Raw genomic sequence first — 14,172 nt, forward strand, 5'->3', positions numbered from 1 at the left:
TATGTGTGTGTATGTACATATGTATATATTGTATCTATACACACAGAAGGCTGACATTTACATCCTGTTCCTTAAATCCTCTTCACTTCAAGTCATCAAAATGGTATTTGTAATATATCTGAAGTTGATGCTGTTTCTTCTAACAATTTTAATTATTACACATGTTATATATAGTATTATGCATATAAGCTAAATAAAGTGACCAGATATAAACATGAAGTACTATTTTCCCATATGTGAAGTTTTTCAAAATATGCTCCACATTTTGTTCTGTTGTTTCTTGATCATGATGTAGCTCCACATACCCATGTTTTCCTCAGACTGAAGAAGCTACTTAGATAAGCAGCAAAACATTTCAACCCCCCAAAATAGTCCTGTCACCAAGACTAAACTTCCAGACAACTCTACCTTGATTACTAAGAAACTGAGCCAGCAGTGTGCGGCAGCTGCCAAAAAAGCCAATACAGTCCTAGGCTGCATTAACAGAGAGATAGAATCAAGATCACATGAAATATTAGTACCACTTTATAATGCCTTGGTAAGACCACAATTGGAATACTGCATCTAGTTTTGGTTGCCATGATATAAAAAAGATGTGACTCTGAAAAGAGTGCAGAAATGAGCAACAGAGATGATTAGGGAACTGGAGACTAAAACATATGAAGAAAGGTTACAGGAATTGGGTATGTCTAGCTTAAGGAAAAGAAGAACTAGGGGTGACATGATAGCAGTGTTCCAATATCTAAGGCAGACATCTCAAACTCGCGTCGTCACATGGAAACATTCAGAAAAATAACAATATACAGACATTGAATTAAAGCAGTTGCAGTTATCTAGGTTCAGAATAAGGACAACGTAACAGCCAAAGGCTGCTCTTCCATTTATTAGTTATGCATTCAACTACAGGATAATTAATCTAAATTTAATTGAACTCATGCCAAAGATTTTACTGGCTAACATCCAGAAGTCACATTAGAAATTGGACTATGCTATGTGCTAACTTTTTAAGACTTGCTAGAGCAGGAAATAAACATTTGGTTGTTATGCTCAGTGCAATCCTAAATTAGTTTCTCACATGTAAAGTCTCATTAGAACCACTGGGATTTCTCTAATGAGCTCAAGATTTTCATTATTATTATTATTGCTGATATTTCCAAGCCAGCTTTCCTATCATTGTCTCATAGAACTCATAGAATCATAGGGCTAGAAAGGACTTTGGAGGTCTTCTAGTGAAACCCTTGCCCAAGGCAGGAGACCTTATCCTCACCATCCTGGAGAAATGTCTGTCCAGTCTTTTCTTAAATTTCTCCAGCGATTGAGCACTCACAACTCCAGGAGCCAAGCTGTTCCATTCATTAATTGTTCTCATTGTCAGGAAATTTCTCCCTAGTTCCAAGTTGTAACTCTCTTTAACAAGCTCCAAGACAATATGAGACATTCCAAACCATGCATTCTCTACCGGTTGAGAATGTTCTCAGATATCAGGGAATCAAGCTGTGACAAGTACTACTGTTAAATTGACATCAGGAATGATTCTGAAAGACAGCTATGCCAGGCAAATGTTTTGATTAAAGGTGTCAAAGACCCAAATAAGAGGCACATGTATAAAAGAACCTTAGCAAACAACAACACAACCATCTTTCCATTGTGCTTTTCATTTAAAAGATCCATTAAGAAACTTGGCTAATAAGTATCAGGTGAGAAAGCTATCATAAGAGATATTTCAGATACTGTATATTGTGGGTGCAGTTAAATACATATAGCCTGGTTCTATACATCTTTACTTAATGTTCAACAAGAATTACTTCCTGTTTTTGCTATCTCCAACTTAATTGTCTCCAGATGTAGAGTAAAACTCCCAGAATCCCAAGCCAGCAAAACCCACCAGATTGTGAAGATTATAGTATTTTAGGAATTCTTTTCTTTTCTTTTAGCCAACAGGAGGCTCTTGCATATTTCATGAAGCCAGTTTATGATAAACAGGGGCTTGTCAACTAAAGAAAGCACAAGATTTGCATATTATGGACTACATCCTTATTCACAGCGCACTGAAGGAAAAGGCAGTAATGATAGCCACGCTTATCACCAAGCTATCTTTCCACCTGAACATTTCCTTAATTAAGGATAATGATTTTTATGACCTTCATTTGAAAGGACATTCCACTGAAAGTCATGCTCAGTATTAATAACTGGGCAATACAAGAAATTGATTAGTCTGCACACTTAGGAAGAACTTAATTGGAAATGTGGGTTCAACAGAGATCTTCACCCTAGAAACCACTTGCTGCACCCCTAAACCATACAGATCTATAGCACAGGTCTTGTTAGGACGGCTTAATCATTTGGGCACATACAGTACACAGATGGACAATAAGCAACAGCAGGAAATGCTTTGTTTTAAACTCTTGCAACACAACTGGCTTTGTGTACACGTAGGACAGTGCTAGCTAGCAGGAGTTTGCCTGATGTGGCAATGCTGCCGAGCCAGAAATACATATCGCAGGTAAGGGAGAAAGGATTTAATTCAAAGAAAACTCTCTACACCCATTCATTTTACCTAATATATTCTCTTAGGAAGGGCTGTACTTAAAATAACTTCTCTTAAAGAGTTTTGAGATTTGTATAGGTGACTTAAAGTGAAAAACGTGTTTAAAAAGAAATCATTTAACAACCATCCCCAGCTGTTCTTTGGTAACATTTGCTACCTCTCACTGCTTCTTTTTCTTTTTTAAAATCTAATTGACTCATAGAATGCCTTTTTAAAAATAAACTACTACATAGAGGAGATACTCTGATCTCTGCTTCCTTCTCCATTCATCACATTTTTGCATATGAAGACATATCTACTCTTACTTTATTTTTAGCACATTTGTACTGATATAAATATTCAGATTAATAACTGTCAGCTTGTGTTTCCTAATTTAAACTGCTACCTTTCCTCTTCCAACTTCAGAATTCAAGGATTTCTCAGTGTGGTTGTCCTGTTTACGAATAGAACATGGACTTCCACGATCTCACTTGTAAATCTAAAAGCAGAATCATTCATTCAAAGATGACAATAATAACTACTGCATGAGTTAACTCTTTTTCTGAACAAAGCAGACTGCATTGGAAAAAAGCCCCCGCCCCCCCCCATTGTAAAAAGTTAGTATTATGCTTAGAAATGACTTACCGCCAGACATATGATGAACTAGGACAATCCCAAATGCGATGAGGACAAACTGAACTTTCATGTTTCCTCATATACCAGAAGTATTGAAAGTGATAGTGAGTGAATTGCCAAGGCTATTACTACCTCCTTCAGACTTACAAAGAAACTTTGCTGCCCCACCCCTGACAAAGTGTAAACATTGGCTAGAATTAGCTAAGGATTTTTGGAGTTTCCAGTAGGAAATAAATCAGTTATTATATTCCTTAATATATTATTATCCATCTGAAGCATCCTTCTGTGACCTACCAGCAATCTTCTTCTAGCATCATCCTTTCAATTAGAGATGCTAGGGACTGAATCTAATTTCAAACTTCAAGTCATGTCTATTTTGGCTTCTTAGTTGCTAAGAAGTTCAGTTTACATCTAAGGTAGAGATTGCTGCAGTGGCTGCAAACTCTTGTGAATAGACCAAGACAGGCCACAAATACCCATTCGGTTATCTGGACCAATTCAGTGCTTTAGTTGTAAAGTCTGAAGGCCATTTGGACAAGCAGCTAGAGATATTTGCTTTGTTAGAGAAAAAGTGTACTGGGAACTAGATACTTGTGTAGCTGAGTATATGGAAGTTTAATATGAATTATAGAACTATATGAGAAAAAAATGAAAGAAATAGAACATTAAGATTGTTTATTTTCAATTTTTATAAATTTATATTAGCAGTATTTGGTCCAACTCCTTTAAACATTTATTAACTGTTTGAATTATATACAAGCATTATATGTAGATTTCTAACCATCATATAACAACAATACTTTTCTGTATAGTGCTTCTTTTTTCATATTATATTGAGCAGATCAACGTTTTCCTTTGTTTCTAGATGGTTGGTTGGATCAACACCATCTGGAACTTGATGTGATGGAATGTAGTGGCTGGATTCCAGGAGGGAGGGGGTACTTTCCAGAGGAGTAAGAGACAACTCAGTTCAGATAATTAGTCTGAGAAAAAGAGGGTGAAGACAGCCTCTCCCTAGTACCCCTGCCCTAGTAGTTCATATAGTAGTACTTCGTGTAAATAATAGTCTGTTTCAGTTTGGCAAGATTCCGTCTATAGATATATAACAATAGAGAAATCTGCTTGAAAGAATATTTCTGAGCGGAATTCATTCAGCCACATCTGTAATGTTGCTTTTACTTTGGTGCTGCTTTGGTTCTGGGGTCCCAATCTTCCACAAGCACAGTGATGCCCTAAGATCCCATTCAGTGAGAAGAGTTCAGGTTGTGATAAACATGCAAAGGGTCAATGCTGTGGTTCAACGGAGATCCTATTTCTGAATTTCAGCACGCTGTTTATGAGACGTACAACACCAGCATTATGTAGATACTATGTCTTCTTAGTATGAATATTGTCATATTTCTGTGTACATTGCTAAGCTTGTAAGCCGCCCTGAGTCTTCAGAGAAGGGTGGGATATAAATGGAATTAAAATAAAATAAATAAATAAAAATAAGACAAGAAAATAGACCAAATAATTGCAAAATAATGCGAATTCTCTTGCAAACATTATTGTCAAGTTGAACTATATCCTCATATCTTAGTTCTGCCAGAGTAATGTCTGTTCTCCAGGTAAACTGAAGGCTGGAAAGCAGCAAAAGGCATCATACAAGTAATTCTTGACTTCTGACCACAATGGAGCCTGGGATTTTGGTCCTAAGTCACTGCAGTAATAAGTTGAAATACCACATCACTGGGCTTGATTTTACAGTCATTTTTGCGATGTTTGTTAAGTGTGTCAACATAGTCATCAAGAAATCCAGCATATCCAATGGGGTTTTCTTTATGTTTTCAATAGGAAACATATATCAACAACTTAAGATATGCAGATGATACCACTCTAATGGCAGAAAGTGAAGAGGAACTAAAGAGCCTCTTGTTGCGAGTGAAGAAGGAGAGTGCAAAAGTTGGGTTGAAACTAAACATTAAGAAAACCAAGATCATGGCATCTGGCCTTCTCAATTCCTGGCAAATTGATGGGGAAGAAATGGAGGTAGTGACAGATTTTATTTTCCTGGGCTCCAAGATCACCGCAGACAGGGACTGCAGCCAAGAAATTAAAAGATGCTTGCCCCTGAGGAGGAAAGCCATGGCAAATCTAGACAGCATACTAAAAAGCAGAGACATCACCCTGCCAACAAAAATGCATATAGTCAAGACTACGGTCTTCCCAGTTGCAATGTATGGCTGTGAAAGTTGGACCATAAGAAAGGCTGAGCGCCAAAGAATTGAAGCCTTTGAACTATGGTGCTGGAGAAGACTCCTGCGAGTCCCTTGGACTGCAAGGCGATCAAACTGGTCAGTCCTAGAGATCAACCCTGACTGCTCTTTAGAAGGTCAGATCCTGAAGTTGAAACTCAAATACTTTGGCCACCTAATGAGAAGGAAGGACTCACTGGAGAAGAGCCTAATGCTGGGAAAGATTGAGGGCAATAGAAGAAGGGGACAACAGAGAATGAGGTGGCTGGATGGTGTCACTGAAGCAGTAGGCGTGAGCTTAAATGGACTCCAGAAGATGGTAGAGGACAGGAAGGCCTGGAGGAACGCTGTCCATGGGGTTGCGATGGGTCGGACACGACTTCGCAACTAACAACAACAAGGAAACATGACAAATTGCAGGCATGTGATCTTGGAATTCTGTAACCAGCTGTAAATGCAAGGCAGTTGCCAAGTGCCAGAAATGTGATCATATCACAGGGGAGCTGTCAATCATAACTTTGAGGATTGTTCTTAAGCCTGTCATAACCTAATTTCAATATTAGGCTTTAATGCCCATTTTAAAAGAAAGCTATATGTGTTGCCTTCAGAAGTTATGAATGCTTCAACACTGGAAGTTTTAAGAAAAGATTAGGTTATCTTGCCTGAGGAAGGGGTTGGACTAGATGACCTTCAAGATCCCTTCCAACTCTGTTATTCTGTATTCTGGGCAGCATTCTTGCCCCACTTTGAATTTGTGTTCTTTTAATTAAAAACAAGGAGTGTTTCCCAACCTTGGGATTCTTTAAGCTGTGTGGACTTTAACTCCCAGAATTCTCCAGACAGAATTTCCCAACCAGCCAGTTCCCAATCAGCCAGTATTAAGAAACACCACTGTAAATCAAAAGGACCATGCTCTATGTATCTCTTTTTTTCCTTCTTCTTATAAGAAATATGTATTATATATTAAAGAGGTGCTAAAGGGGACTGCAAGAAGCAATAGATCAGTTTATAACTGGATAGATGGGACAGTATGTGATTGACTATGATTTTCATTAATTAACAAATAAACAGAAAATAGTTGTTGTTTAGTGGAAGTGCCCATATCCATTACAAATGTGCCTGACGATTGCTTTCCCCTGTCCCATAGGGCTTGACCTGAGACCCCCCTTCTCTTTCAAATACATCATCACCATCCTTTCCCCAGTTTACTCCATTTCAGAAACTTAGCAGGCTGGATACAAAGAAGACTTTTCAGTAAGGCTCTGCACACCTGAGAGTCTTTTTCCAGGGAAACTATAAACTTTAGAATATACCTTTCTGGTGCCGTGTCAAGATTTTGAGATCTGCCAAGATCTTGAAGGACATCACTTGAGCAAGCTGGAATTGATTGGTATGACCAAGTGTTTTATTATTTTATGGTCTTTAAAGTTTATCATTTCTGCCACTGTTGTATGTTTCAAATAATGCTAATCTGTTCTGTTGTACTTTTATTGTTTGGAATATATTGATTTCAGGGACGTTCTTTGATCTGTCACATTCTTCTTTGAACATATTTTCCGTGGAGAGCAGAAGTTTCAAAAAACAAAACAAAATGAAGATATTCTCTTCTATTGATATGTTCAGAATGGCAACATATTGCTTTCCTGTATGTACCGGGTCAGTGTGTACACTCACTGAAGTAGATTGTTGACTCAGCTTATCATCTAGTTCCTGGTGTCTAATTTTATCAGTGATCTTGAATTAAAGTTAAATCTGCCGTTGTGCCAGCATTATCAGTTCTGATAGGCAGGGGAGATTTGCTACCTAGAGAAATATGGTGAAAGGCTAGCAATTTATTAATAATAATAATAATAAAGTTGGAAGGGACCTTGAAGGTCATCTAGTCCAACCCCCTGCTCAGGAAGGAAACCTTATATCATGTCAGACAAATGGCTGCCCAGTCTCTTCTTAAAAACTTCCAGTGTTGGAGCATTCACCGCTTCTGGAGGCAGGTTGTTCCACTGGTTAATTGTTCTAACAGTCAGGAAGTTTCTCCTTAGTTCCAGGTTGCTTCTCTCCTTGATTAGTTTCCATCCGTTGCTTCTTGTCCTGCTTTCAGATGCTTTGGAGAATAGCTTGACTCCCTCTTCTTTGTGGCAGCCCCTGAGATATTGGAACACTGCTATCATGTCACCCCTCACCTTTCTCTTCATTAAACTAGACATACCCAATTCCAGCAACCGTTCCTTATATGTTTTAGTTTCCAGTCCCCTAATCATCTTTGTTGCTCTTCTGTGTACTCTTTTTAGAGTCTCAACATCTTTTTTACATCGTGGTGACCAAAACTGGATGCAGTAGTCCAGGTGTGGCCTCACCAAGGCATTGTAAAGTGGTAATAACACTTCACGTGATCTTGATTCTATCCCTCTGTTAACGCAGCCTAGCACTGTGTTGGCTTTTTTGGCAGCTGCAGCACACTGCTGGCTCATATTTAAGTGGACTCTTTTCCAGTCCTCTGGTGTTCTCTTCTCTTTTGGGGAAGGTGTTAGATACATACCAGAAGGAGGGAAGTAAATCTTGTTGAAGGAGAGGTCTTCATCATGATTCATCCAAGCCAGGGATAAACAACATGACGACTGCTTTAGGTAGAAGGTTACAGTTTATTGAAGAAGAGAGCTAGACAGGAAGAAGGCTCTAGAAGAAAGAGAGTGAACACATGTAGGGAGTGGGTTTTTATACCCTCTGGAGCCTTTTGTTTGGAGTTGTTTCCTGTTTCAAGCTTTATATTTTCTGTGTCATGTATTCTGACCTGAGTCTGGGTTTGCCTTTCTGGTATTCTGATGGTGGTGGGTTAATCCTATTATGTCCCAAGGGTCATATCCTGCTTCCCTGGGTCTGTGGCTGATGACTCTTAGATTTTTGGTGTTGACTCTAGAGATCTTTTCTTCCTAATCCCAGCTTTCTGACTCCAGTCTTTCTGACAAGATTATCTGCATTTCTGCAGACTTGGTTTCTGCGTGGGACAGAGAGACTTGGGGCCAGGGTTGGTTTCTGCTTTTAAAATCCTTCAGTGAAATATATTCTGCCCTTTCAATATTTCCTTCTCTGGGTGTGTGTGTGGGGGGGCTGACTTCCCACAGTCTCAATTGGCTGGAAGTTGTCTGGGTTCTGCTGCTGGCCAAATAGGGCAGGGCTTTTCAACCTTTTCACAGATTGTACCACTTTTAAGACATGACAGTATTTGAGTGCCACCAGTGCTTAGCAAGGTGTCAAAAACTTGATAACTAAAAAAGGGGGGATTTTGGGTTTTACTGATTAGATTAATTTGTTGTTATAGAAGTGGCCAGTTTATAATATTATAGAAAAGTAAAAAGTTCAGGTTTAATGTTAATGCTTCCTTCTACTGCAACAGAGGAACTCTGTTCTTTTTCCCTTCTCCCCCTCACTTTCCCCCTTTTTCCTCCCCACTGTGTCCTACTATTTGCTTTTGTATTTTTGTATTTTATTCTATAATCTAATAAACTATTACAAACTGCAGGGGGAAAAAAAAGTACCAGTTTTAATTTCTTCGGTGGCTGTTCCTTTGCTAAACCACTTTCCCTTTGCACTGATAAATGTATGATGAATTTATCCATGTTTATTAATATACCACCAGCTAGTTCAGGGGTCTTCAAACTTGGCACTTTTAAGACTTGTGGACTTCAACTCCCAGAATTCCTCAGCCCTCATGGCTGGTTGAGGAATTCTGGGAGTTGAAATCCATAGGTCTTAAAGTTTCTAAGTTTGTAGACTCCTGAGCTAGCTGGTTGGTCCTTCTGAGCTCTTCCACAGTGTAGTAAGAATTCACTACCCCCATCCCTTCCCTGTACCCTTAAAGACACAGTAGTCAAGTGCAAAGCAAGAAAATAAAGAAACACAAACTCCGGGTTTTTTTCCTCTTTAAGCTGCCTCAGGGTGTCACCATCACAATGTTGCAATCAAAGACGGAAAGGCTCCTGCAATTGCAAAAAGCTTTAGCTTTAAATTAAGCCAGTTTACCTTCAAAGAAAACCTTCTAAAAACCACAGACAGACTCAATTAAAGGGGGTAAAACTAATTACATTTATTTAAAGGGATTAAACCTTTCCTGTTATCTTTTTTCCTCTTCCTCCACCTAAACCATGTTCTTTTATAGCCTGTCATTTCTCTCCCCCCCTTTTTCTTCAGTTCACCTCCAGCTCCGGGCTGCTTCTGGAAGCACCAATCAGCTGGAGCCAATCAGCTGGAGCCCTGCCATCTCCTGGGGCTTCTGCCGAGCCCAGACAGTCCTGCAGCTGCCTCTCCCTCTCCCTCTCCCTCAGGCTTGGCTCGATTAGGCTCATTCCCCTCCCCTGCTACACTTTGCTAGCAATCACTACCACCTGCCATGTAGCAAAGTACCACAAGTGGTATGCATACCACCTGGAAAAGCCCTGAAATAGGGCACCACCAAACTGGGGGTTTGGTTGAATTCTGAAGAAACTATCAACATATCTGTCCTGATCTCCAAATATAGCAGTAAATAGTAAATGTAGCTGAATTAGCCTCAAATTCATATCAAACTAGATTCAGAAAAATGAAAGACAGACAGACTGGGACAAATAGAAGTTATGAAATTGGGGGAAATTTCCTCAAATATTTTAGGCTGTCTTGAAACTCTAGTAGAAAATGGAAAGTCATCTAATTACTTCTTAAATGGTTTTTTTCAAGAATGAAGGAGCCACTGATCTTTTCACTTGAACTTCAAAGGTATTCTTTCTCCAAGTTGACAGATCCATATATGAAATGCAAATAAGTACAAGGTATATTTTTTACTGCTCACCTGTAAGGAGATTAATTGTCCAAGGAGATCCATATGGAGAGATGAAGGTTGAAGTTAAGATCTGGGAAACCCAGCTTTTCCTACAGCAATAATGGAATAATGATGTATACTGCTCAAAAAAAATAAAGGGAACACTTAAACAACACAATGTACTGTATTTAATAGTAGGATGTCTTATCTTGTGTTCCCTTTATTTTTTGAGCAGTATATTTTCCTGGGCCTCTTTGCTCCCTGTGTGTTTTTGCTGCTGGCTTCTAGTATAGAAAACAGCAGGATCAAGCTGTATAAAGTGTAGTCAAGGCCAACTTTGTGTGAATAGGGTGTCAAGTTAGAGTGGAAATCCTTTTACTACTATAAATTATGAATAAAGAAAGGGTCTTAGAATATTTTTTGAACTGAGTATATATTGTTAATATTTCCACTAATTTTTGTACTAACATGTTTTGTACTGGACTATAATTTCACATAGAAGCAAAAATTAAAATCAGATGACTAAATGCTAGATTGTTAAGGCCACAGGATATAACGTTCTGTTCTAGAACAAACCAAGAGAGCACAAAGTTTCTAGCCCTTAGACCTGTGAAGTAACACCAGACCAAGGATTCCTTAAAAGAGAATTTCCATTATAGAAACTTTCATGCTCTTTTATTAAAGCAGAGAATCATACAGATAGCCTCAACTTACAACTTTAGTAACTGTTTGAAGTTACAATGGCACTGAAAAATGGAAATTCTAGTCCAATTGTAAGTTGGTTGTAAGGTGAAGTCTCCCTGCGTGCAGGTGACTTCTATCAAGTTATGGTCCATTCATCCCATGCTTCTCCTAGGACTTGCCATTATCCTGGATAATTTGTTTGTTTACTACTGGAGTATTGCTTTCCTATATTAATTGATGACTGGGAACCTCTTATGGACTTTTTGCTTAGTAAGAAAAAAGGAGAACTTGTGATTTATTCTTTTTGATAATTAAATAGGATAGATTATAGAAAGAAGAACAATATGATGAACTTTAGAGAGGGGGGTTAAAATATATTTGAACTGCTGTGAAAATTATCAGAAGCCACTTTTTTATATTTTCTTTTTTCCTTCTCTTTCTTTATTTTTCCTCCTCTGTTTTGCACTTTTCTTTCTTTCCTTCCCCCCCCTTCCTTTATATTAGTTTGTGTTATCTTTTATCTTCTTGCTTAAACTTTGTTCATCTGCCTCCTAGGAAAAATTGCCCTACAGATCAACAGCTCCTTCTCACTTCATTGATCCCATTCCCCTCATATGCTCCACCAATTGCTTAGCCAGTTTTTTTTCATTGTTGATTTGCTATTGGACTATTGATCTTTTAGGAGATCAATAGTCCTAAGGCAGAAAAATAACACAAAACATAATGAAATCCATGACTTCTCAGTGGAACTTGCACAGAGAAGAGCAGAGCTCCCAACTGCTTTACCTCACTCCTCTCTTGTGCGTAAGCAACCTGGCTGGGAGGAATGTTTGCTTGTTTGGCTTTTGATATAGAAATATGGTAGGGGAAGGAAATTTTCTTGCTGGCAGATCTACTGTGTGCAAGCCAGATGTCTGGTCTCTCTCCCAGCCCACATCCAGCTTGTCATAGAATGGTGCATAGAATAGTCAATTGGAGCTTGCCAATTCCTTGTTTCTGACCAGGTCATCACTAGACTTGTCACTGAATATTGCAGAGTGCTTGTATGGTAAGAGCTGTGTCAGAAGAAGAAAAAAACATTACTTCAACAGCAGAACTAGTGGAGATAACATCAAGCTACTGTCATAGCAGGCTGGGGATAACACAGCCAACTCACCACGACCAAAATGCCATGGCCAACTTGGCATGGGACAACTCGCCATGGCCAACTCACCATGGAACAACTCGCCACGGGACAAGAGTTACACTAATATTGAAGAAATCATTAAATATGGAACAGAATAATTAAAGAAAGGCTGTAAAAGAGGGGACAAAATAAAATGTGAATGTCAAAAATTAAAATAACTTTTAATTATTTTAAATAATGAATTTGAATTGTTGATTTGTCCCGCGGTGAGTTGTCCTGTGTTAAGTTGGCTGCAGCGAGTTGGCCGTGGCAAGTTGTCCCTTTCCGTAGACAGATGCAATTACATCAGGACATGTTTTGTTCAAAAACATCATCATGTTATAATAAGTGGGAAGTAAGAATGAGCCCCATCATTATGAAGAGTCCCCTCCCTTTTTAAAAATAAGTGGTGATACTTTAGGACCTATTATAAAAACTGGATATATAGGTGCTATTGAGTAAGAATGGAGAAAATCACAGAATACAAAGATCTCCAAATAAAAGAGGAACCTTCCATCATTCCAAGGTTGGTAAAATGAGGAACCAGATTGTTGGGGGCAATATGCTGACTCTGTAAACCTCTGTAAACAGCAGGCTGTAAAGCACTGTGAACTGGTATATAAATCTAAGTACTATTGTTATTAAGAGCAAAATTATCCATAAAGGCTATCAAGGAGTAGAGAAGATAGGAGGCCAAGTTTCACACATCTCCTGCACAATTCCTCACTATAGGAGTCATCCTTATTTTCTCCCAAACATGCATGGCTGTCAACCCTTTGATAGAGGCTAGGTCAAAAAACAGATACCACAAGAACTACTGGTATGTTTATTGTTATAGGGTATTGTTATGTATTGGGCTCAAGTGTAACACCACGTGGTTAGCTGGAGCAGCTAACGGCTCTCCAGCAACCCAGACTCCAGGTCTCCAGTGCTGCTATTGGCTGCCCCTAGGCGGCAATGGGTTACTTTCAATCTATTGGCTGCTGCCTAGAGGCCAGGCTATAAATTGCTGCAAGCTGAAGCCCAATTCTCAGTTCAGATCCTGCAAGCAATAAAGCATGAGCTTTCTTAAACTCACTCGCCTCATCTTCTTTTCTGCGCGAAGAACTCACTACACAACACTGGCGACAAAGGTGGGATCCTGCTTCTCCAGAAGAGCTGAGGTTCACTAGGGGAGAGGCAGCTCACGCCGGGAGGGAAAAGGCATTTCCCCCCCCCTTCGGTCGGCTAGCAAGCCACGCTAGCAACCTCGTGCTCAGCGGATTCAGTCCCTGGGCCTTGAAGAAGCAGGATCAGAAAACGCAGGAACCAGCCGAAGACAGCATGCCGAAGGTTGGAAGACTTCGCGAATTCGATGTCAAGCATCCAGAGGGATGGCCTTCCTACCTGTCCCAGGTAGAGAGCTACCTCCGGGCAAACCAAGTCACAGAAGACGGGCTAAAGGCCGCTACGCTGCTCTGTGTGTGCGGCCTGGCCACATTCGACCTGGCTGAAAATCTCTTTGCACCGACACCAATAGAGTCAGTTTCCTATGCTGACCTCAAGAAGATGCTGGGAGAGCATTTCCAGCCAAAGATGTCAGTAATTGCTTGGCGTTTCAAGTTTGAACAGCGATTGCAGCAGCCTGGCAAAACAACATCAGAATACATCGCGGCCTTGAGGCAGGCCGCACACCTCTGTAAATTTGCCGACATGGAGGAACGACTGTGAGATCGGCTCATCTGCGGCTTACGGAATCAAACACTCCAGCAAAGACTTTTTGCCAGACCGAATTTAACATTCATCGAAGCCCAAGACAAAGTAATGGCAGACGAAGCTGCCAGGGGTGCAGTCCAAACAGTCCAGGCCACCAAAACAATGAAACACGAAGAAACAATCCACCACGAGGACGCCAAACGCTCAGAGGAATCTTCAGAGGAAGAAGATCCTGAAGTCAACAAGCTTCACAAGCAACCCGACACACAGCATCGCAGCAGCAAACAGCAAGAGAACATTTACAAGGCAGTTCTCTTACCTAGATGTAAGGGCTGTGGCGGCAACCATCAACGTGCTGATTGCAGATCCCGGTCAGCCACGTGCAGGGCCTGTGGCAAAACAGGCCACATCGCAACGGTTTGCAGAGCTCGCCAGAGGG

General features: G+C 39.9%; 1 protein-coding gene across 2 annotated transcripts in view; it reads right to left on the bottom strand.

The window, feature by feature from the left end:
- TMEM267 (transmembrane protein 267) overlaps window positions 1-14,172 on the bottom strand; it is a 55,952-nt gene that overhangs the window by 16,373 nt on the left and 25,407 nt on the right. Inside the window, exon 1 of one of the 2 annotated variants that reach the window (XM_081315692.1) lies at window positions 3,173-3,287. The exons of the other annotated variant lie outside the window; for it this stretch is intronic. Coding sequence (XP_081171818.1) covers window positions 3,173-3,233 — 61 coding nt within the window. The 5' untranslated portion in view covers window positions 3,234-3,287. Of the gene's footprint in view, window positions 1-3,172; window positions 3,288-14,172 lie in introns of those variants that run through there. 2 annotated transcript variants of the gene reach the window in all.

Source organism: Vipera berus, assembly GCF_964194415.1.
Source record: "Vipera berus genome assembly, chromosome: 2".
In the NCBI taxonomy this organism is placed as follows: domain Eukaryota; kingdom Metazoa; phylum Chordata; class Lepidosauria; order Squamata; family Viperidae; genus Vipera; species Vipera berus.